The sequence below is a fragment of the Hemicordylus capensis genome, chromosome 2 (assembly GCF_027244095.1).
Source record: "Hemicordylus capensis ecotype Gifberg chromosome 2, rHemCap1.1.pri, whole genome shotgun sequence".
NCBI lineage: Eukaryota > Metazoa > Chordata > Lepidosauria > Squamata > Cordylidae > Hemicordylus > Hemicordylus capensis.
The window spans coordinates 405,560,498-405,584,925 of NC_069658.1; the positions used below are offsets into that span (position 1 = coordinate 405,560,498).

General features: G+C 45.5%; 1 protein-coding gene across 6 annotated transcripts in view; it reads left to right on the plus strand.

The window, feature by feature from the left end:
* SDK2 (sidekick cell adhesion molecule 2) overlaps positions 1 to 24,428 on the plus strand; it is a 446,383-nt gene that overhangs the window by 241,187 nt on the left and 180,768 nt on the right. For all 6 annotated transcript variants that reach the window (XM_053295774.1, XM_053295769.1, XM_053295771.1 and 3 more), the window contains exon 2: positions 2,245 to 2,404. In XM_053295774.1, the coding sequence (XP_053151749.1) occupies positions 2,245 to 2,404 (160 nt within the window). The remainder of the gene's footprint in view (positions 1 to 2,244; positions 2,405 to 24,428) is intronic.

Consider the following 24,428-nt stretch of genomic DNA (forward strand, 5'->3'; position numbering starts at 1 on the left):
GGTTCTTGAGCAGGTAACCCGCTCGAGAACCCCTGCTAAAAAGCAGGTTTGCGGAGCGAGCGCTCCAGCAAACCTGCTTTTTAAGATCGTGAGTAGCCACGGCGCGCCTTTGCGGCGCACCTACTCATGAGTAGACCCCCGGCCAGGAGGCAAAAAGCTGCCTCCCAGCTCTGGGGGTTTCCCCAGTATGCCCTGCACGCTTGCGCAGGGCATACTGGGGCTTGCGGGGGCCACGCAGCCCCCGCTACCCCCACCCCCGCCGGCTCCATCATGGAGCCGGCCATCGTGTGGGTGGCCAATCCGGCCGCCCAGGGCTCCCTGCCCGCTCATGAGCGGGGAGAGCGGGCTTAGCCCACTCTTCCTGCTCACTGCCCCAAACCGGGTCTCACTGATAGTGAGACCCAGTCCAGTATCTCTAACTGAGATTTGAAGTTGAGTAGTGGATGCCAGGTGGTGGGGGGGAAGTGCTTCTGCTCATTAAACAGACATTTCTGGGTTTGGATGACGTGGAAAGTGGGGAACTGGTGGCAGTCGGCAGCACTGGACTCGCTGCCATGTCATCTGAACCCTCCATTTGCCTCACTGTTCTGCATGCCACCTTTCCCATTTTGGTGTACAAAGCGTGTTCATAATCCTTGTTCATCTTCAGAACAGCTCCATGTGTTGACATTATTCCTATTGCAATAAGCTCATGTACTGAGTCATTGTTATTCTTTAGGGGAACCTGAGTCTGAGATTGGCTTGTCTGATGACAGAACTACATGGTCCTTTGGCAAATGCACATTCCCAAATGCATTTGGGTCCATCCTAAATGCATCAGGAGGGCCATGAAATCCAGCGTCCCACACCCTCCCATTTCAGCCTCTTTCCCCATCACTAGTGAGCTTCATAAAGATGTCTAGAAAGTAAAGTTTCACAAGTAAGGTTGGGGTTTAGGGTTTGTGATAGGGCTTTCTTCCAAGTAAATATATTTAGGATCCAACCATTAATATGAAATGTAGCAGTGTGTTGGTGTTGTTTTTCTGTTTAGGAAGATTGCAGGATGTGATGTGGGGTTTGTCCTGCTAGAAACTACTATGCCCCTTCTTTCACATTCTATTATTTTTGTCTCTGAGAAAGAGTATGTTGCTCTACAGTCTACACTGTTCTCCAATTTTGGCCCTTTAGAGTGTGTCCACATCAGGAGAATCTTTTGCACAGCATGCTAGATTCACTAGATTTTACCCGGAATATCTTTTAATACCCTTGAGATCTTTTAGTGCCAATATGACCTATGTGAACCAATAGCTGCAACTGCATTTACAAATATGTGGCTTGAATGGTACTCAGAAACATACAGGGGTCCTCACAGTTGTGAGACTGGGGGAACTGCCCATCCATCTATCTATCCCTCTAGGAGAGAGGAGCTGGTCTTGTGGTCTAGGAGGGGAGAGCTGGTTTTGCAGTCGCAAGCATGAATTGTCCTCTTTGCTAAGCAGGGTCCACCCGGGTTGCATAATGAATGGGAGACTACATGTGTGAGCACTGATGGAGATGCTCTGGGAGGAGCACCTGCCTGCTTGCATGCAGAAGGTTCCAAGTTCCCTCCCTGGCATCTCCAAGATAGGACTGAGAGAAACTCCTGCCTGCAACCTTGGAGAAGTTGCTGCCAGTCTGTGTAGACAGTACTGAGCTAGATGGACCAGTAGTCTGGCTCAGTATATGGCAGCTTCCTGTGTTCCTAAGTTCCTTTTTGGTAACCTTTCCCCCTTTTGTTAATTCACGGAAGATGATCCACACCTCTGAGATAGGATTATCTGAGATCCATTATTGTATATGGAATGCCCCTACCTTTCTGATAAGAGCCTGGGGACACCAAGGGTGGGGAGAGATACAGTAGCTTCTCGTTCATGCTTCTTGGAAACATCCATTGAGTGTGTTGCTGAAGAAACTATGGGGCTATTCACACGACCAGGTGGCAAGGCAGGGAAGGCTACCTACCTTCCCCCAGACGATCATGTGCAGCCCGGTTCAAGGTGCATCTGCTAAGAACTAGAATCTGCAGCACTGCCGGGATCCACAATGATCTGGCAGTTCTCACAGGCAGCCAAGCCCAGGCTGGGCTGGCTAAGCCTGGGCTTTGATGCTCGTGAGAACAGCCTCTATTGGTGTTTAACCCAATATGGAAACTCTTGTGCTTTTTGTACACCCGGAGTCCTTGGGAATAAAGCACATTTTTAAAAACTCAATCCTTTGTCTTTGCAGACGATGTTTCCCCATATTTCAAGACAGAGCCAGTGCGCACCCAGGTCCACCTGGAGGGAAACCGCTTGGTCCTGACCTGCATGGCAGAAGGCAGCTGGCCTCTCGAGTTCAAATGGTTGCATGATAACAAGGAACTGACCAAGTTCTCACTGGAATACAGGTACGTAATGACTGGCCTTTTTTCACTCTTGGGGGTTTGTGCAGTTGCTGTGAATGTTCCTCCCTTGAGCCTCCAGCCCTGTCCCTGCAGGCGCTGTCTGTCACTGTCCCCATGGTAGCAAAAACCCTTGGGGCATGTGTCATCTGCAGCTCTCAGCTTGTGCACAGGAGCCACTCTTGGTCTTTAATCAATTTATTTTCTTGGTGGAGCTGCTAGACGGGTGGGCTGGGGGAGGGGGATATTCAATTGTTGTTTGACGCATGCAAAGGTCATGGACAGAATATAGGAAGCATTTACTCATTTTTGCTCTCTGGAAAAGCAAGGAAATCTGGAGAGTGGAAACCACATCCAGGGTAAACAGTGATGCCAATGATTTTCACTATTTTTCAAGCTATTTTTCAAGGGTATTTCACTTTGGCAAAGAAAAAACAAAAAACTTCAATGTGGGAGCCATTTCCCACTACACTGGCCTCTATGCAGTGCTGCACTCTTCCCACCACAGGGGCGGGGGACTCTAAAATGCTAAACAGAGTCCTGCCCAGCCCCTGTGCCATCTTGGAAGGTCCTCACAGAGCGCTGGGAAGTGAATCCTTCTTTACCCATAGAGCTCTCTGGGAAAAGTCCTGGGAAGCACTACACTTCCCTGTGCTCCGTGTGAACCTTCCAAGATGATGCCAGGACTCAAGAAAGAGGGCCCTGAAAGAGGCCCACTGATGCTGGGGAAAGCGCAGCAGCACTGCCTGGTGGAAACATCCACCTCCTTGCTATGCCAAGGGGATTTTGTGATGTACTCGACTTTGGCCAAAGCTTCACACGGGCCTAATAAACAATTAGTCAGAGAGCCACGCTTAGGGTTCATGGGAGCCACCACTGGCTCCTGGTCCTTGCGGTGAAGAACACTAGGTTAATCTGTCCATTTTTGTAACCAGGGGATAGCTCATCAATTCTGCAAGCTAAAATGGATGAAATTCCTGGTGCAAGCTACTTGTGTGCCTTATTTAGCCCAATTAAAACTGCTCCACCCAAAGCTGCATGCAGTTTCCCATGCTACCATGCACCAATTGCCCAACAAGCACCCTTCTTTCCACATTGCTGACTATTCCATACTACCTTGGAACAACTTTTCTTTCATAGTTCTGGCCATTGTGATAAAATATTTGTTAGATGGCCTGGTCTACCACAGCTGATTTCTTATGTCTCTGGTACATAAAACATCTGGTGCATAAACATTTACTCATCTGAAAACAAGGGCCCTAAAACCTTGCCTCTCTCCAAGATGGAAGCCAACTGTTTAGATTATAAGCAGGCCCCGAACCTTCCAACTGTGGACTGCAAGCAGAACCTGATTTTAAGCTCCATTTGGTTACAGTCTATGGACTTCAGTTCTTCAAACATGTGTGGGTCATAATATCAAGGCTTCAGCTGTGAAGGGAGGGAGAGTACTTTCAGAAATACTTCACTGTTGGATGACTGTTGGGTGTTTGTGTGTTTGTTACTTTCAAGGTTTTATCCTTCACTGAGGTTGTGCACACAATCTCCTGGCCACCACTCTGGAATGCTACTGGGAAGGCTGGAGATTGCCTGCCTTCCCAACAGATGAGCTACGGCAGCCCTTGCCTTTCCCGTGCCACGTGCCCACATGAGTGGCAGTGCAGCAGTGGCAAGAGCTGGGAGCTGGAGGACTTCCCCTTCCCGCATCCCAGAGTGCCCTGCACCACAAACGTGGCAGCTCCTTTCTCCCAGCTCACTGCCAGAAATGGTAGCAGGCTGGGACAAAGCCTTTTGACCCAGCAGCAATTGTTCACATGATTGCCTGCCGAGGTTAAGTGAACCTGAGGTTGGCTTAACCTCACTTAACAGCTGGGTCAGAAAGTTGGGCTAGTGGGGACAGAAGCATCAGGATCAGGAGCAATTGCAGTGCTCCACACGAGCAGCCCATCCCAGGCTGGGATACCGTAGGCTGGGTTGGGCTGCTCGTGTGAATAGCCTCATTGTCTCTCTATCCAAATGTGGCTTGTGTAACCTAAGATATTTTGCACAAAGACATAGGCCTAGTCACATTAGATTGCAGACTTCTACCTCCTTTTCTCTTTTAAGACTGAGAAAAACTACAGACAGAACTTAATACTATGCCCTTAGAAATATGTTTTCCTCTGCTTTTAATGGTGGGGGGGTTGTTAACATGCAGCCTGAAGAAGAGTTCTGTGTAACATGAAAAACTGTACAGTACTGTGACAAAACTCAGATTTCAAAATTAGCTCCAGAGCTCCACCTAGAGTGTCTGGGATTTCAACTTCCCACAGAGTTATCTGAATAGGCCCACTCCTTATCCTTTTGTCACCAGGTAGATTTAGAAATCCCAGTACAATTTTCATTCCTTTTTCACAAAGGATAACCAGTCTGGTCCATACCACCTTTAGACCTGCAAGTCCAAAACCAATTAGGAGGAAGAACCTTAAGTTTGGAGGGAAACCTTAAATTCACATTGGCCAGTGGCCTAGATTACATCAGAGATGGAGAAAGCCCTCTCATTGGACCAGGACTTGTCCATCTTTGGGAAAAGTAAGAAATATCCCATCTTTCAGCCCCAGCTTAAGAAAGTTGTCACTAGTTACCAAAAGAACATCTATAGCAGATGCTGTTGGATTTATGCTCTGGTAGTCAGAATGCTCAGAACTCTGCTTCAGTTGCTGAAACAAGATAACTATGGCAAGCTAATCAGTTGCTGCTTGTATTTTCTTTCTTAATTCCTGTGCATTTCCCTTTACTCTTTCCTAGTTTCCCAATTCCCTTCCTGTGTGCATATCTTGCTTTTAATAAATTCATATATTTAGAAGTGCCTTCAGTCTGGTTTAAGAGGTTCTGATGGGGTGCTTTCAAAACTCTTCCCTACGTACTAACACACATTAATTATACTATTATATGCAACTGTCCATAGAAGCCAGCATTTAAGCTATAGTTTGTCTTGAACTAGACCTTGAGATTCTGGCTGTGCTGTGTCAGGAGTTCTCAAGCTGGACAGTTCTAAGGAATGTAGAAGATGTGTTTGAATCTGGTTAGTTACTCCAAACTAGTCTTCAGCTGGGACTTTTACACACAGCAGACTTTACCATGGGTTTACAGGGAGGCTTTACTGTGAAAGTGGTCCCAAAAAAAGACACAAATAGTGGACTTTTTTTACCCCGGATGTAAATCGGGCTGTACTCTAACATGCAGTGAAAAACCTGAATTGTGTGTGTACTGCTCTTCAATAACCCACATGGACTTCAGGGTAAATCTGTGAGTGCACTCCCTCCATTCCGGAGGAGATGCGAGTTAAAGGGCTTTAAAAGCCCCATGTGAAAAACTTCCTGGTGTCAGCCTTCTTTGCAGGAACAGTGTGCTCCTAAAGTGGAATTTGAGCCTCCCCTTATTGAGGATGGGTCCGAGAAGAACATAAGAGTTCACCACAAGTACACTGTGAATTTTGATTAATCCCACAACACAGACACCTCCTTTTTGTTTGTTTTCCCCCTTTGGTCCCCTCCTGCCCCTACCTCACCTCTGTTTGGAGAACAAACTGTTCAGGGATGAAGGGAGATGTTTCCCCAGGTAAACATCAGGGACAAAGCATTCAGACTCAGTACATCATGGGGAGTGCACCTCTCATAGCATTTCTTAAGAGCCACACATATCCACCAGGGCTTGCAAGCTGCTAAGTGTCCATTTGTGTAAAATGTGTTTCCTACAGACAGTAGTCTTGCTTAGCCACTGAGGGATTTCATAGCTTCATTTTCCTGAAAATCAAGAGGGCGCACAAAAGATCCTTACTGGCACAATATTCTGTAAGTTGCAAGTGTGGCAGCCAACTACATGTTGTGTTAAATGTCTAGATTGCCCTTGCGTTTTTCTTTATAAATAGCTGTCTGTCAAAAAGAGTGTCTGATCAGGATGTAGACCGCAGCATGAGCGGAGGCAGGATTTTAACACTTGTTTCATGCCACAGTCTTAATGAAAATTGGCCACCCCCTATTGGTAGCAACTTCTCCTCTGGGGCAACTTTGGTGAGGGGGACAGTTTTCATTGGATGCATTCTAATCCTGATTGCATCTCCTGCAGTTACTATTTAACAATAAAAATAAAAGGCAAACACAAGATCAAACTGCGTGTTTAATGTAATGCATAGTTTGGTCCTGAGATTCGCCCTAGCTGGATTAAACCATCCCAATTAGGAAGACATCCAGTCTTGATTTACAGACTTAAAGTGATCAGGAGCCCTCCCCACCTCCTCTGGTGAGCAATTCTTGTGTTTTAATTACTGTCACTGCTAGGAAATGCACTTATTTTAAGCTTGTCCAATTACTTCTCCCAGATACTGGAACTTGTTAGCCCTCTGATGGCAAGATTGAATAGCATGCTATGAAGCTGCGGCTTTCTCATGTTCAAATATTTATATAAATTGATCACATCAGTCTTCTTATGGTTAAGCCATACATCAGGTTTTCAGTGAGAGAAGATGGGAAAGTTGTGTGTACCAACCAGTTGGTAAGGTTACTGACTGACACAGATCAGGGATGCATTGTGCAGTAAAAGAGCAGCCTAATAGAATTTTTTAACAAACTGCACTGATGCAGTGGAGAAGCGATAATTTTTGACACCCTCCCCTTCCCCAGGTGCACAGCCTCAGGAATATAAGTTTGAGTTTCATGGAAGTTTTTCACAAGGGGCTTTTAAAGCCCTTTAACTCGCATCATCTCCGATATGGAGGAGGTATGTTCACATATTAGCCAGATTTACACCAAAGTCCCTGTGAGTTATTGGGGAGCAGTTCACACACAATTTGGGTTTTTCACTGCATGTTGGAGTGTAGCCCGATTTATATCAAGGGTAAAAAAAATGATGATTTGTGTCGATTTTTTGGGACAACTTTGAGTTTGTGGTAAAGCCTCCCAGTAAACCTACGGTAAACCCTGCTGTGTGTCCCTGAAGAAGGGGAGATCTTCCAGGATTGCCCCTGTTCTGCAGCACTGGTGTCATTAGTTGGGAAGTGCTGTTAGCCTGCTTCTCTCACTGCTCCGGTGCTTTTCTTGCTCTGTATTTCAGCCATTAGGCTGGTTCTGACGACAAATCTGGATAAGACAAGTGTCCTATCCAACTTAGGGAGCTGTGTGGTCTCCTGATTTCTGATCATGTGTGAGCAAACAACCAGGGGCGGAGAGAGGCCAGAGGTGGCCCCAGTTTGGCCACCACAGTGGCTCCTCTAGCCCTGTCCCCTGCATCTGACATCAGATGCAGGGAGCATTTAGCCACACCCCCACACCTGACGTCAGACGCAGGGGCATGATTTAGCTCCCAAACAGGGCCACACAGCCCCGTTTGAGAGTAAGATCAGCATTGGCAGCATGGGCTGGAGCGACTCTCCCTGCCTTTTAAAGGCAGTGTGAGCCTCTCTGGCTGCGCTGCCGATACAGTGCAGGCCGATCTAACCTCCAAACGGGATCGTGCAGCCCCATTCGGAGCAAAATCCGCCTGCTCTGCATTGGCAGTGTGGCCAGGAGTGGCTCGGATGACTCCGGCTGCACTGCCAATGCAGCGCGGATGTATTTCACTCCCAAACGGGGCCGCACAGCCACATTTGGGAGCAAAATCACCCCCCACGTCTGATTTCAGATGCGGGGTGTGTGTCTAGGGCCGCGAGGCGCGGCCCCTGAGGGGCGGTGGCCTGGATTCTTTGAACCCGTTCGCCCAATGGTGTCCCCACCCCTGCAAACAATTAGGTAAGAGGAGGAGAGACTGATTGTGTGTGAGGCAGGAGCTGGGTAGGAGAGCTTTCCCCACATGATGTTGAATCAGTTGTCTAAATTCACCTTTAGTAATTGCCACCTGTGCAATTGTTACTGCCTTTTGTCCAGTATAAAGCAGCCATTGTGCAGCAGCCATCTACAGCATAAGTGGAGTGCGTAGAGGAAGCATGACAGGACACTAACTCTAGACCTTTTAAAAATGTGACTTCATTCCTTCCAGTATCTGTATCTCTAGGCTGCTAATGTTTTTGTTTTACTTTTACAAGTAGAAGAGCTAAAATTAACTTCGTTAACCAGGGGAGAGCTGAGTTTCTTTCCTAGTCCTATGACTTCCATGAGACATCATTTTATGCCTTTGTAAAATATACATCACAAGATACCAGACACACAAGCACAATTGGCAGGCTGGATTGCACAGGTTATTAATTTCTGTGCAATGTGTCTGTTTCTGTTAATTTGCTACTGTTTTGTCTGGGCACACTGAACATAAAAGGCGCTTTTCCACAATACTGTTCTAGGACATGGTGCTTTGTAGAGTTTCTCCCTCTTCAGATAGCTTGTTAATTACCCTCCATTCTGATTGCTATCATTTCTCTGCTGGTAATTCTCCTTCCTGGCTTGCAGCAGTCTCCTTACCACTCTACCTTAGAGACCCGTCAAAAACTTTTCCTCCGTATCTTTCTCTTTCACTTGGGCCCTGCCAGTAATTTGAAAAGAAAGCCAGTGTCATGGAGTCATGGCCACTGGAGGCTTGTCTTTAAATCAAGCCAAGCACTTCTCCGCACATCTCTGTATGTGTGTGTGCCTATGTGTGTCATCCCATTTTAATCAATAATTCAGCCCAAGCCAAGCTATTTCCCCGTTTAAAGGCATCAAACTTGAAGGCATCTGGCTGTCATGGCAACGCCTCTTCATTCTAGGACCCCAGGAAAGAAGGCAATGTCACCAAGTGTGCAGTCCCCTCACTGACAGCTACTGAAAGGGACTTCATTGGTTGCCAGGCCCACACCACACGCTGTGGACAGCAGCTTCAAGTCTCCCCTTGGAGAAGCAAAGGAAAACCTTCCTTTCTAAAGGCAGCATCAGACGGCTATGTCTTAATTGAGCTGGATATCTGAGTGCCTCTGTCAAACAAAACCCCTTCAAAGTGGAGCAGGAAAGCCAGGCTGTTTTGCCAAGACACTCAGTCAATGAACTGCCCTCAGACTCTTGATATAAATTACTGGTTGTTTTCATTAATACCAAGCCAGGAGTATACAAATACTCTATTTGCCTGAATCCAAGACTAGTTTCCCTCCTCCAACTTCTTTGATATTAGAAATCTGGGGGTCAACTTAAATTAGAGTCCGCTTCCTTTTCGGTAAATATGGGTATAACCTGTATTTAAGCTGTGTTTTTAATGGGGATTGTCTTAAATTCAGTTATCTTCTGTTCAGGTAAATATGGTATCTGATTGGCTTACTAGCCAGTGTTTATTTGTGCAGCCACAATACCTCTCCCACCCCACCCCACAAGACCTCTGACACAGGGTTTGAGAGATTGGTGAGGCCTCATTTGCATTGCACTATGGAGAAGATAAGAGTCTCCTTTTGCTTCCTACCTCTTCCAAACCACAGCACACATGCAAGCTCAGGAATGGTTGTAAACTGCTTGATTATTTCTCATCAAATGAGTAAGGCATTTGTCCCTTGTGGCTTGTGGCTGAATTTGTGGGTGCCTGGATTAAGCTTAATGCACTGGGATTAGTTTCAATTTTCCTTTTAGGTACTATATACTAAACACTGAAATGCCAAACAATATAAAAACCGTGTTACAAAGACTGCCACACCTTTATTCCAATCATTCCTTGCCCTATCCTTCACCATCTCTTTGGCATTCCCGGTGCAGTCACGGCACCCCATCCTGATCTGTTGGTGGCCAAATTATACTTACTTATAGTTACACTTGTACTTATTTTTGGAAGATACCAGACTGCTGCACAAAATAGTTAAGCCTTGGACTTCCCACTGACTGACATGATGCGCAGCATTATGTGTCTGTAATGCTGCACTATGGGGCAGCTGAGCCCTTCAAAGTCAGCGATGGAGCAGTGCAAAATGGGTGGCTACTCAAGCACTACTTCTACAAATTTACCCAGATTTGTGCAGCCCCAGTGCTGCCTTTGAAGGGCACAGCAGCCCCACAGTGCCGCTACAGATATGTAATGCTGTGCATTGTGTCAGCCACTCATGCTAAGTATTCCTCAAACATGTGGCAAATAAATTTGCTTCCATGGTGAATAAGGCTGGTGGGTGGAATTTGCCCTTCATTAGCACAAAATGTTGCTGTAGTCCTTTTCCTAGCTTTCCATGTGGGCAGAAAGCAGCAGAGCAAAACACTCAGATGGCCTGGTCAACTGTAACCAGCTTGAGTTGGAGAAATAAATCAAGGAGACATCCATGGGAGAAAGTGTTGCAATGGGTGGCTTCAGTTTACCCATAGAATGAGTAAATGCAGGTTTGGTCCATGACAAAGAGACCACCCTTCTAGATACCCTCCATGACTGTGCCATAGAGCAATTCATCATGGAACCAACCAGAGGTCAGGCAACTCAAACCTAATCTAAAACAGATAGGGAATAGTGACCATAGTGCTATCAGATTCAACCTTCAGTAAGCAGAAAATTACCAAGCAAGTCCAATATAGAGATACCTGAGGGACCGCCTGCTCCCAAGGGTTGCTGCCCGCTTGACAAGATCATCTGAGGGGGCTCTGCTCCGGGTGCCAACAATGAGGGAGGCTCAGTTGTCATGCACACGGGACAGGGCCTTCTCTGTTGCTGCCCCCAGACTTTGGAATGCTCTCCCAGTGGCTGACTCCATCACAGTTTTTAGAAAGCTTGTTAAATCTTGGCTTTTTATCCAGGCCTTTACATGATTGTTTTATTGCTGCTTCTGTGTGTTTTTATCCATGTAATTTTTTGTGTGTTTATATATTATATATTTTAAATCAGATTTGTTTTCATATTTTCTTATTTCATATTTGTTTTCATATTATGTTTTTTAACTTTTGTAAACCGCCTTGGGATTGTTTTTAATGAAAGGCGGTATATAAATTTAACAATAGATAGATAGATAGATAGATAGATTTGACTTAGAAACAGGAAACCTCTCAGAAATGAGGGGATTGGTAAAAAGGGAGCGGAAAAGAAAAGTAAGGAGGACAAATCTCTCCAGAACTCATGAAAGTTATTCAATAATAGAAGCTCAACTAGAATATATGCTACAGAGTAGAACAGGTACCACAAGCATAGGAAGCTGCCTTATACTGAGTCAGACCATTGGTGTATCTAGCTGCTAGTATTGTCTCTACACTGATTGTCACAGGTTCTCCAAAGTTTCAGGCAGGAGCCTTTCCCAGCCCTATCTGGGATTCAGCCTGGGATTTTCTGCATGCCAAGCAGATGCTCTGAGCTATGGCCTCATCAGAGTAGAACACCTGGCCTCTGTGCATGTGAAGTGGGCATTAGCATGGTCAGCAGGTCCTTGCTGAACATGCAAAAGGCCACCGCGCAGCGGCCAGGTGAGTTCTGTAGCTGGGGCAGCCGCTGCCCGGGATGCTGGGTGGGGTGCAGCTGCTCCCCGCAGCTCGCAAGTGCTGGCGGGATCGTCGGTAATTTTAAAGATACCTCTTGCCACCCCCCCAGCACTGTTCTCACTGGCTGCTTCTGGCCAGTCAGCAGCAGGTGGGAGGCCAGTGGGAGCAGCAACACACACTGGATCATCCCACCACAGACCTTGCAACACTTGGGGCCAGGAGGCAGGTTGCATGCCCTTCCCCTTTCCTGCCTTCTCTAAGCAGCTAGTGGGACACAAGGGGCTGGAGAAGGAGGCACCTGGTGGGAAACAGAGTGTCAAACTAGATAGACCTTGATTTGATCCAGCCGAATTCGTCTCATATTCTTGAATCAGCCTAACCTGCCTCTAAACTAAACAAATCCTCTCCTTGCTGCTAAAGCTTTCATGTCTTATTCTGCACTATCCCAACGCTCAAAAATTATCTATAAGCGCAAGGAACATTATAAGCATGTTCACATGAGGAGCCCAACCCAGGCTAGGGCAGCCCAGGATCGGGGAGCACCGGGATCACTCCCCATCCTGGCGCCTCTGCCCCTGCTAACCTGCAGTTAATTTAACTTCGGCGGAGGGTCGCCACCAGGTTAAAAGGTTCCCCCCACCCCAGCCCACTGCCATTTCCGGCAGCGAGCTGGTGGGAAGGAGCAGGCCGCGCTGAGCATGGCGACTGCTCCAATAAGAGCAGCTGCTGTGCTCATGGAACGAGGCATTCTGGGGTGGAGGAGGGGGCTCTCCTGCTCCCACCTCTGGCCTTGGCTGCTCCACGGCTTATGTGGGCACGTGGCACAGCAAAGGGACAGACAGCAGCCAATGCTTGTCTGCCGGGGAAGGCAGGTGAGCTCCTGCCATCCCCGCAGCCCTTCCGAACAGTGGCCAGAGATCATGTGCATGACCTCTGTGTGCTACAATGAGCTAGAGTCTCTCCAGGCTTCACCCCATTTTGCCTTTGTGCATTTAGCCTACATAGTGATAACACATCAGAGTGGATGGTTTGCAGTTGGAGGGGAGGAGACTCTTGTTTTTGTTTCATTTGTTTTTCTCATTTGTGGTGGCAGAAGACAACCAGGTGCCACCACAAATGAAAAAATCTGGTCTTAATGTTAAATAGTAAATGCTCTGCAGGTGTTATTACAGCATTTTTAACACACAGGGGGGAGTCTGTTTGAAAGGCAGCAGATGTGTAATATAAAAGATCCAAACACTGTAGGGACACAGTGCATTTTTTTGTTATTGTTAGGATCAAAATCTTTTAAGCAATCCTCAGAGGCGTATCTAGGGAAAATAGCGCCTAGGGCAATAGCAATAGCAATAGCAATAGCACTTACATTTATATACCGCTCTATAGCCGGAGCTCTCTAAGCGGTTTACAATGATTTAGCATATTGCCCCCAACATTCTGGGTACTCATTTTACCGACCTCGGAAGGATGGAAGGCTGAGTCAACCTTGAGCCCTTGGTCAGGATCGAACTTGTAACCTTCTGGTTACAGGGCGGCAGTTTTACCACTGCGCCACCAGGGGCTCTTCAGCAAGCGCTGAAATTGCACCCCCTGTCCAAGCATCTGGCACCCATCTTTCAGATAACTTTACTATAATATCAGCTGAAAAATATAAGTCAAGCTCATTAATCTTTTAAAATTTCAAAAACTATTTAGCAGTGGACGTAGCCAGACCAAAAAATGCTGGAAAACTACAAATTTCAGTATTCTGGGGCTCATGAAATACTCAAATACTATGTGGAGGTGTACTTGGAAAACTAAACAGAAGTGCCTATCTAATTCTCTACTGTGCATTGTAGCATCACTATTACATAAGTTTCAAAAATAAATGGAGAATTTGACTTTTCCCAGATACTCTGAAAATAATTAAAGGATATGCAGAGTAAACTGTGTCACTGCTTGGAATATATTCTAGTATTTCAGAAAGACAGTTAAAAGAGAGAAAGAGAGCAAGAAACTCCCAGTGGGCCTTAATACTAAGGATTTCACACTGATTCAAAGTCAAACTCACCATTAATAGCCATATGATTTAAGACACCACTTTTAACTCACTTATCATAAGAAGCAAAGTAAGAGCAAATGAATACAATCCTAACTCATAAGCTTCAGCTCAGTATTCACAAGCCCTGATTCTCTGTACATAGTGCCAAACTGAATATGTGTACAGTGACTTATATTATATTAAATTAATTTTTTTTTAACCTGTAGGCCCTTTGGGGTGCTTCCTATAGGCCGTGGGAGGGGGAGCATCTGCAAAGGTTACCCCTCCTACTGCTGGCCTCTAGGGCCTTGCAGGGACCATTTGAGCATGTGCTGTGGCCATTTTAAAAAATAATTGGTTTTTTTAAATGGCTGCTGAAAACAAAATGGCCACTACACATGCTCAAATGGGCTCTGCAAGGCCTGGCATGGCCTAGGGCCTCACAGAGGCCATCTGAGCATGTGCAGTGGCCATTTTGTTTTTGGTGGCCATTTTGTTTTTTAAAAAAATTTAATTTTAAGAATTTGCACCCCCTTCAAGTGGCGCCCAGGGCATGTGCCCTGCCTGCCCTACCCTAGATACGCCCCTGGCAATCATACCAAATGACATCATCATAGATTTGAGTACACACAAATAACCTGGAGTGGTAGGTTTGGCCATCATCTTAGCTAAAGTTAGTTTTGCTGCTTTCTTTGATTGCCTTTATGGGTTAGAAAGTGGCAGACTGCATTAGGCAGACTAAGCCCCTATGGAACTGAGGATTGGATAGATGTTGGAGTGACCCCCATACATTTGCAGAAGTTAAGCCACAATTTGATCAGATTGCTTGGGCACCTTTCTTGATGATCTAAGAACAGCTCCTACTTGGAGCTTGGAGATGTCAGGGATTGAACATGGGACTTCCGCATACAATGCTGATGCTCCTCCACAGAGCTACAGTCGTATCCCCAGATAGGATTGCCAGGTCCAGATGGTGAAAAAAGTCGATATCCATCACAAAAAAGTGGAATAGAGGAGTCTTTTCACAATAAAAAATGCATAAAAATTGCATATATATGCATATTTTGATATAAACTGGATAATTTTAGAATAAATAAGGCTCATGACTGTGAAGCTGATGACCAGATGAGCTGTGTGTCTGCTCAGTCTGCTGTGTAGATGCAGAGTTATCCAGGCCCCTGCTTCTTAACCATAAATTCAGCTCTTGGTTAGGTTTACCACACACACACAGAGTCCTCTGTCCTCCTCCCCGTGGGTCACCCAGCCTACTCTCCCCAGCCTGGTCAGCAGCTTCACCTCTTGGCTCGAGGCAGGGTAGCCAGCTAGTTACCAAGCCAGCCTCTTTGCATGCACAGTCTTCCACTCGCTTGCTGTTCTCTACAGCTACAAACATTTATATAGGCCTTTTCAACACACAGTTTCACTGTGGTTTTCAACGAAAAATGAATAATAAGATGTTCCCCTGTCCCCAAAGGGCTCACAGTCTAAAAGGAAACTCAAGTACACCAACATCAGCCATTGAAAGAATGCTGTGCTAGGGTAGGATAGAGCCAGTTGCTCTCCCCGTGATAGATAGAAGAGTTTCGCCACTTTAAAAGGTGCCTTTTTACTCAGCAGGGGGAGCTGAGTAAAGCTAGCTAACTGCTATCAGAGTAAAGTTAGTTAGCTAACTGAAGGAAGCAAGCTGCACCTCCGGACCCACCTCTCCGTGCTCCTGCATCACGTGGTTCTGCAACCTGCCACTGAAGCCGAACCTCCACTCTGACCCTCCCTCCCATTGGATGGCTGGTCAGTCGGAAGGGGAAGGAGGCAGAGGAAGAGAAGCTGCTCATGAGAGCAAAGTGTGCTGAGCCAACAAAATGTTCCAGCTGCTCCCCAGAGCTTTAAGCACAACAACACACACACAAAAAGTTGTTTGGTCCTCAAAATAGTCTCTGTTCCTCCTAACGTAAAAAGAAAGGTCATTTGGTCCCCAAAATAGCATGTCATATATAAAAGTCCCTAGTTGGCAACCCTAACCCAAAAGTGGCATACAGGGTTCTCCTATGCAAGCACTGGCCACTCCAAGACCTGCTTAACACCACCAAGGTGGCTGTATAGTGTTCCTTTAGACCATGCTCGAGGGCCCAATTTGAAAAATTGCTTTCTTGATTGGCACCTTTACAACTCTTGTGTAGCTTTCTAAATATTTGCCAGTTAACACACTACTCCCTATAAAGACTGCTATCTCTTACCAAGGACTATATGGAATTCCTCATTCATATACTAGTTCAGCCTTGGATACAAGAGAAATCCTTTCTTCAAAATTCTGAAGCATCAGAGTGGACTGCCATATTGCCTTTCTGCCAATGGGTGTTGCACCGCTAGACAAAATTAAGGCACACAACACTTGGGACGTTAAGGACCCCCTCTTTCTTTAATGAGACTCCTTCAGCATTCTGGACTAATTATGCTCTGCCTTTTCTTCTACTCTGTTTCCATTTATTTCTGTGCAGGTTTGATAGAATGAGGGATTCAAGGATGAATACAGTTGTCCCTCACCAACTGTGGGTTTCCCAATTGCGGATTTGAGTATCTGCGACTGGGAAATTGTGGCAGGTCTCACCAACTGCGACCTGAGTATCCACAGTTTGGCAAGATTTTTTGGAAATTGGGGGGTGGGGGTGCTGGGGGAATTTTGGGGGTCAGGAGGTCATTTCTGGGTGTCAGGGTTATTTCTGGGGATTTGGGGGTGATTTATGGGGGTTCGGGTCGATTTCCGGGGGTCAGGTGATTTTCAGGGGTCAGAGGGCAGTTTTTTCCAGTCTTTTTGTGGCTGTGATTCCCTTAACCCCCTGTTTCCCATTGGTTATAATGCCTTGTCAACCACAAATTTGCCAACCACGAGGTTTTCCAGGAACGGAACCCTGCGGTTGGCAAGGGATGGCTGCACTTTATTTACCAAGATAACCTCAGGAAAGATGACAGTGGCAGTCTCTGTTACCATGGGTTGGGGTGGTGGAAAGAGTCAGGTGGAGGGTGATGGGTATATGCCAGCCCGTGGAGCAGGTCATGTCCTTTTCTACAGTATTTTGGGCCCTGAGAAAGACAAGCTTATCGTCTCCTCTCCATACATTTCTCATGCCTCATGAAAAACCCGAAGAAAGAGGCCGGGGAAGAAGTTCACACAGCAGCTTCTTCCTACCAGACAGGACTTGGAACACATGGCTCTCATTTCCTTTACCAGAATGCATAAGAGGATGACAAAAGCAGAGAAGAAGCTTGAGGCCTCCTTCCCATTCCAAGTCCATGTGTGAGCACTGTAAGACATTCCCCTCAGGGGATGGAGCTGCTCTGGAAAGAGCAGGAGGTTCCAAGTTCCTTCCCTGGCTTCTCCAAGATAGGGCTGAGAGAGATTCCTGCCTGCAATCCTGGAGAAGCCACTGCCAGTCTGTGTAGACAATACTGAGCTAGATAGACCAATGGTCTGACTCAGTATATGGCGGCTTCCTATGTTCCTGTCTTCTCCCTGGTGAGCCCCTGGTGGCGCAGAGGTAAAACTGCCGCCCTGTAACCAGAAGGTTACAAGTTCGATCCTGACCAGGGGCTCAAGGTTGACTCAGCCTTCCATCCTTCCGAGGTTGGTAAAATGAGTACCCAGAATGTTGGGGGCAATATGCTAAAATCATTGTAAACCGCTTAGAGAGCTCCGGCTATAGAGCGGTATATAAATGTAAGTGCTATTGCTATTGCTATTCTCTCCTGTTCCTTTCTCCTCTCCTTTTTTAGACTATCTGGAAGGTGACTGGGCCCAAAAATCCTTCCAGCCTTTTCTATCCTCTCCCATATTATGTTACTGGCAATGTCAGATTAGAATTCATACTGTACTTTTTGTAAGGCTACCATAAAGTAATTCAGCCTGGCGGAGACAAATTATGTAGACATGCTACTTTCAATGTCTTGCATGCAAACTTGGTTCTTTCCTCTTCTTCTTCTTCTTCTTCTCCTCCTCCTCCTCCTCCTCCTTTTAAAGCTGAACATAGACAGTGAGATTTCTAAATTTTACTCCTGAGGAAAGTGTGGGTTTTTCATACTGTTTCAAAAACTCTACAAATCCTGTTCCAGAGCAGACAGTAGTAGGACAAAAGAAATAATAGGGTAGCAATACAGTGTGGGGAATGATAACTCTATCATACCACTAAATTTCTGGCTTAAATCCTCAGCCCCCAAAGCTCCAGGATCATTCCAATTTCTCTGGGATATAACATGTCACATCAGTATTTTCCACAGCAAGCTTGTAATATCTGGATGTCACACATATACATGTAGCTTTAAACATATTAGCTTATATTCTGTGCAGCGGCCCACTGATCCCAGAGTGGGATGTATGCACAGGTTCAATTTGACTCGACAGCCCATTTTCACTGCTAGTAAAGGCAGAGAGGCTCCATGGCTACTAAGGATTGCATTATCTCTCTAGCGACGCTTCTCACATTGGGAATGATGGAAGAATCGTTGCTAAAGCAAGGACACAGTTTTTAGTAGCTGTGGAGCTCCACCTTCGCTGGCAGTGAAGATGGGCTAGAGTCACATAGAACCAGCACACACACCCTGCTCTTAGATCAGCTGGGCCCTGCGCATAATGTAAGCCATTGTACACATATGTGGGAAACATCATTGGGCCAGGTTTCCCAGATGAACATACACGGGTGATTTAAAGATGCTCATAGATGCATGCGTGACCTCTACAAGTTACTTTTTGCTTATAACAATTGTTATATGCCTATAGAGCTGCCCATAGAGCAACTAAACTGAGAATAAGTGACACATAAGAACAGACTATCCAAATGAGGCAATCATCTCTGTGAAGTTAATTAGGCCGAGGGGTTGCATGCAAATCATTCTCAGAGCCTGGTCCATTTCCTCTTTCCCTCAGGAGGTAGCCTGCTGCCATCTATTTCGTTCAGCCCTGTAGCACGCATGTACACACATGCGTGCGTGCACATGCGCGCACACGCACACACACAGATGCTTTGCCCCTTCAGAGATTTAATGCAGTGAGACGAGGCTTTGGACATCTTGTCTGGAAATTGAAGGCTGCCGGTGAGAAAGCTAGGGCGGCAGAATTAGTTATGATGGGCATAAATTGAATTTTAATAGAGATGTAGATGGCACTCAGCCAGCTTGCTCAGGCAGTAATTAAAAGTTAACGGGTTTAGAAACATATTAATCCTTTGGGGAAAGAGAGGACTGCCTTTGATCACAGGGGAGGTTCCTTTTCTGCACAGGGCATCGTGTCTTGACGTTGCTACTCAGCTGGGTTTCCTATTCTAGGAACTGTCTTGGTGACTAGGAGGTACATGAGAGAAATCAGAGGTTTCTGTGTTCCTCATTTGGACCCCAGAAAAGGGGTAACGTATCAAGGATGTCTCACAAGTGATTGGAAGAATGCTCTTAGTGTCTAGTTCACCACTCCTAAAACTTGTTAATATGATACAGAATGTGAAATACACCATTTTCCAATTGATTGATGGTTGTAATCAACATGGTCTTTTTATTCAGACTACAGATGTGGGAAATTGTAATGCCATTCCTCATGTATCCTTTGAAGACACTTTTAGACCACACCAGACATATGATAGGTCACTGCATGAACACACACTCCTGTCTCTTACACCCCTACTTGGAATGATTACATAATGGGACCTTGCCTCACTAAGGAACATTATGCACTGAAGATGATAATATTACTGTATTATCATCATGTATCCTAATATCATTAAGAAGTGCTTTTTGTATGTTTTCAGAGCCGTTTACACACATATATAAGTACTCCTTGCAACAACTCTCTAATGGCCTAACTAGATGAATTGATGGAAATATGTGAAAAGAACTCCTATCTCTTTACAGTTTAGCAAATAATTGTGGGGAGGATTTTGATCATGACTGTGGTCCTGGGGGAGGGGAGTTAACCCTTCCCCCAACCCCAGTGTTCTTGATCACGTACACACACATGCTCTGTTGGGGTAATCTTATGTGCATAACTTGTGTACACACATATGTTTCCCATAATAGGGCAAGCACCAGCTTTGGGGGCACTTTTTCTTGAGAAAACAGAACTGAGGGAAAGGATTACTCCTCTCCTTCAGCAATGGAGCCCCAATCTTTATCGCCTTCCCCTGCTGCTATTTGCTAAACTGTAAATAGATGGAAGAGCTGATCACTGACTTCTGTTGTCTCATCTAAATAGATCCTACAGTAGGTCAGTACGATCATGCCACATAGCAAATGTGGCTAGGAGCAGTATTCCCTGTAATAGAGATCCCCAGATGTTGTTGACATTCCCATAATCCCCAGCCAAAGGGCATTACAGTTGGGGATGCTTGGGAGTTGTAGTCAACAACATCTGGGAATCCCTGTTGCAGATAACACTGGCAGGGAGTTCATGACTTCCCCATGAGGTCACCCAATGAATGAATAGTTGAAGTTAAGACTTCCCGGATCACAGCTTGTAAGGTAAAGGTAAAGTTGTGCCATCGAGTCAGTGTCGACTCCTGGCAATCACAAGGCCATGTAGTTTTCTTTGGTAGAAAACAGGAGGGGTTTACCATTGCCATCTCCCATGCAGTATGAGATGATGCCTTTCAGCATCTTCCTATATTGCTGCTGCCCGATATAGGTGTTTCCCATAGTCTGGGAAACATACCAGCGGGGATTCAAACAAGCAACCTCTTGCTCCCTATGTAAGTTACTTCCCCACTGTGCCATTAGGTGGCTTCACAGCTTGTACCCTTACCTATTATGCTAAACCCAATCTCAGATATTTTTACCCTTTACTTCATGAGAATGCTCCATAGAATGCAGTTCTCTAGATTTTGGTGATATACTTCATGGGAGTGTTGTAATGAGTCTTTGAGAATCCTTCCTGTTCCTTTGAGAGGAGATGGGATAACTGGTTGACATCCTGATCTAAACTACTCAGGAGTCACTCTAAAAGACCACTGAATTTCAATAGGACTTCCTCTAATAAATTTAGTCAGGACGTCAGCCACTGTGTATGCATCCCAAGATCAAATATGTGATAGAACTTATTTGCGTTTAACAATGTTATTTGTACTATTTCCGTTGACAATGAATTAGAAGGTGGTGGCTTAAATTCACCCAAATGCCAGAATTTCAGCAAGTGCAGCATATTCCCAGAATGTCTTTCATTATGTTCTTCCTTTTAATACATTGCATGTAGAGTTTCTTGGGCCTGCCAAGCTGAATCCTAGAGTAGCAGAATAGCTATTACTATACTATACTTCTATATAAGAAACTAGGAGCCAAGTATCCAAATTCTGTTCTTCGGGAATGACCTTGGGGAAGTTACTTTTGCACAGCCTTGACTGCCGAGCTAAAAAATGAAAACAATGGGGACCACACTCGCAGGATTATTTCTGAAGGTGCTGTTTGCATGGAAAATAATACTGGGAGCATGGTGCGACCTAGTAAATGCCCTGGGAACACCAGATGCTATAGTGTTACAGAAGCGAAGGGTGGAGTTAACCAGCAATCTGGTTAAGAAACAAATTGTGTGTGTGTGTGTGTGTGTGTGTGTGTGTGTGTGTGTGTGTGTGTGTGTGAGAGAGAGAGAGAGAGAGAGAGAGAGAGAGAGAGAGAGAGAGAGAGAGAGAGAGAGAGAGAACGAACCATACCTAAGGCATGGAACATGCAAAAGCAAGAAAGACGTAACAGAGGATTACTTCATGCTTGTGGTTCTCTTGGCATTTGTAAAGGTGGACATGGCTTAGACTAGGTTTTCTGAGAGGTGGGGTAGCAGTCATTAAACACCTTGCAGGCTTCGCCTCTCAGGCTGTGCCATATTGGTATTGGACACCAAGCCATGCAGCACACAAGCTTACAAATTTGTGTTGCTTTACAGCCACACATTTCCCCAAAGGGCTCCTTGCAAGATGCAGGAACGTGACCTGAAATCCAACGTGGCAGCCTCCCTTTTCCATCCAAAGCGGGCAGGTCCTGCTGCTGACTCTCTTCCTAGCATTTTGCAATTCTTGCATTTGTGAGGCATTTTGTGTAAATAAGGAGAATCACTAGGGGTTTGTTTCAGAGAACAGTGGGGGTTTTTTGTAGGGAATTTTTAACTATTTTTTTAAGGGTGAGAGAGGGAATAATTGCACAAGTCAAAAGTGTTTAGTGCTCCCCTTCTCTTGATTGTTCTGCGCTCAACGAAATTGCTCTGTAGTTGTCCCTTAGCAAAGGCGCACTGCAATTAGCAGTGAATGGTGCTGCCGACGGCGAGATTCTTTTTGCCTCACACGTGCGTCAAACAGATGTAATTGCATTATAGATTTTCTTGGGCTAGTGGTGAGAATGAGGAGGGGGATGTAGAATGTTCTAGAAGCTTTGGTACCAAGACTGAAAAATTTCCCCTCTGCTCTTTGTCCCTTAATGTCTCCACCTATAATGTAGAAGCTGACACAGTCATGGCACATTTTGTGTCAAAGTTTGTGATAGCCAGCATGGTGTAGTGGTTAGAGTGTCAGTCATTGGGGAGCCATGGATCCAATTTCCACTAGGTCAGGAAGTTCGCTGGGTGACTCTGGGCCAGTTGCTGTCTCTTAAACTACCTCACAGAGTCCTGGAGAGGATAAACTGGGTAAGGCGCAGGCCATGTACTTCATCTTGAGCACCTGGAAAAAGCATGGGATTAGAAATATATAATATAATCCAACACTTGGGCCATTTTGAGGAGGGGATAGTAGTTGGAGGGCGAGGTCCCATCTCATCCTTAAAGTAGTCTTGCCAGTGTGTCAGACTGCCACAGCCCTCATGCTCCCCTGTACCTACTCCTTTTGGTGGGGAGAGATATTCTGCTCTTGCTGGACTTGGCTCTGAGGCTTCTAGTTACTGGTTCCTACATTTAAAGGGATGTGCAAATCCATACCAACATGCGCTAAGAACCCTTTCTACATTTTTTTTTAAAACGTGGAGATCTCTCTCTCACCAGGAGAAGGGGGGGGACACCATAAAATGAGATTTCTGTTCTTTCAGAAAAGTATCACTTTTCACCCCTACTTTCACAGTATCTAAACATGTTACTATTTTTAAAGTATTTTTCCCCACCTCCCACATATTAAAAGCTAGAGATTCTCTCTGTGGACACCAAATGCAAATGCAGTGGTGCTGGGTTGCTCCTGATGCAATTTTGTAGAAATAGAGTTGCCAAGTTGAGATTTCCTCTGTACCCTCTCAGTTTGCCACTGAACTGAGAGACAAGGTGGTCTCCTACCTGCCCCAGTGCTTTTGACCTCCCCATACCAAGTGTCCTGCTTACTACAGTCGACAGGAGAGGGAAGACATTGAAAGGACAGGGAAGGGCAGCAAATGCATGGGGAAGTTGCCCTTGCCTTCTCTCCCAGTTCAGCAGCAAAATTAGAGACTGGTAGGAATCTCCCGATTGCAACCTGGCAAACCTAAACAGAAACTAGTAAGTCAACAAGAAAAGTAACTGAATGTGTTAAAACAAGCTGGTATATTTCCAAAGAAGACCTGTTAATTTCACTGCCACCTGTAATTGGTATAACAATGGTAAGTTAAGCAAGGAACGTGGACTACTACTATCTTGTGTACACCAAGAAAAGCCAGCCTTTCAACATTAGGGCTCCTGTGCCTTTAATAGTTGTATAGATGTGAGGTACTTAACCGGTACCCTTTTTTACTTAATAGGGTACTTAACTGGTACCCTTTTTCATACCTCAAAATAGTTTGCAGCCTGTGACATGACAAGCATCACCTTCCTAAATTCCTTCTTCTACACAACTGTTAGAGTGGTACAGAAGCACCAAGTGTTGAAAAATTGGCCATCCCTGGAGTACACAATCCAGGTATAAATGAGGATGATGTGCAACTTCTTTAGTTTCAAGTCTTTTGTGAATTGGATTGTCTTGCAGAATTGACTCCAGGATGCACAATCAACTTGTCACAATCAGCTTGAGTCAAGTGACTCTCACTGCAGGGAGTTACTGAAGATAAAATGCAGAATTTCTGGATTGGATGCTGTGGCTTACTCTTGACTCTCCAGTGATTTGGCAGAGAAGTAGAACACTGGCTTATATACCACACAAGGAAATGTGGGTGATTACAGCACTACCCACACTGCTGCGTCTGTGTAAACACCGCTGACGGTGACACAGAACAGGGCAGTTGGACACCATCGTAAAGTTGCTCAAACACAGTTTCACAGTGCAACACCCACAGACGCAACAGTGTGGGCAGTGCTCCAACTGCCTGCATTTCCTTACATGGTATGTCAGCCATTTCCCCCCATTTCTGTAAGCAGAAATGGCATAATGCCACCCCACTCTTCCTTCTATTGGCAGCACAGAAGGGAAGGGAAGACCATCGTCAGCTCTAACTGAGCATCAGAAAATGAAAGAGGAGGCTTACTGTTTAAAAGGCCAACTAATACAGCACATTGGTGCAATATAGAAAGTATCTTGTTTCATATTTCCTCACTATTCAGAAACATATTAGCACATAAATCCTTTTAACTGCAGATTTGATGGTTCTGATAAGAAGCAACTAGTACCAAGAAGAAATAAGATGGACTCTAGCTAAGTACCCTGCATTGTTGTCAGAATGTGATATCTGAAACGGTACAAAAACA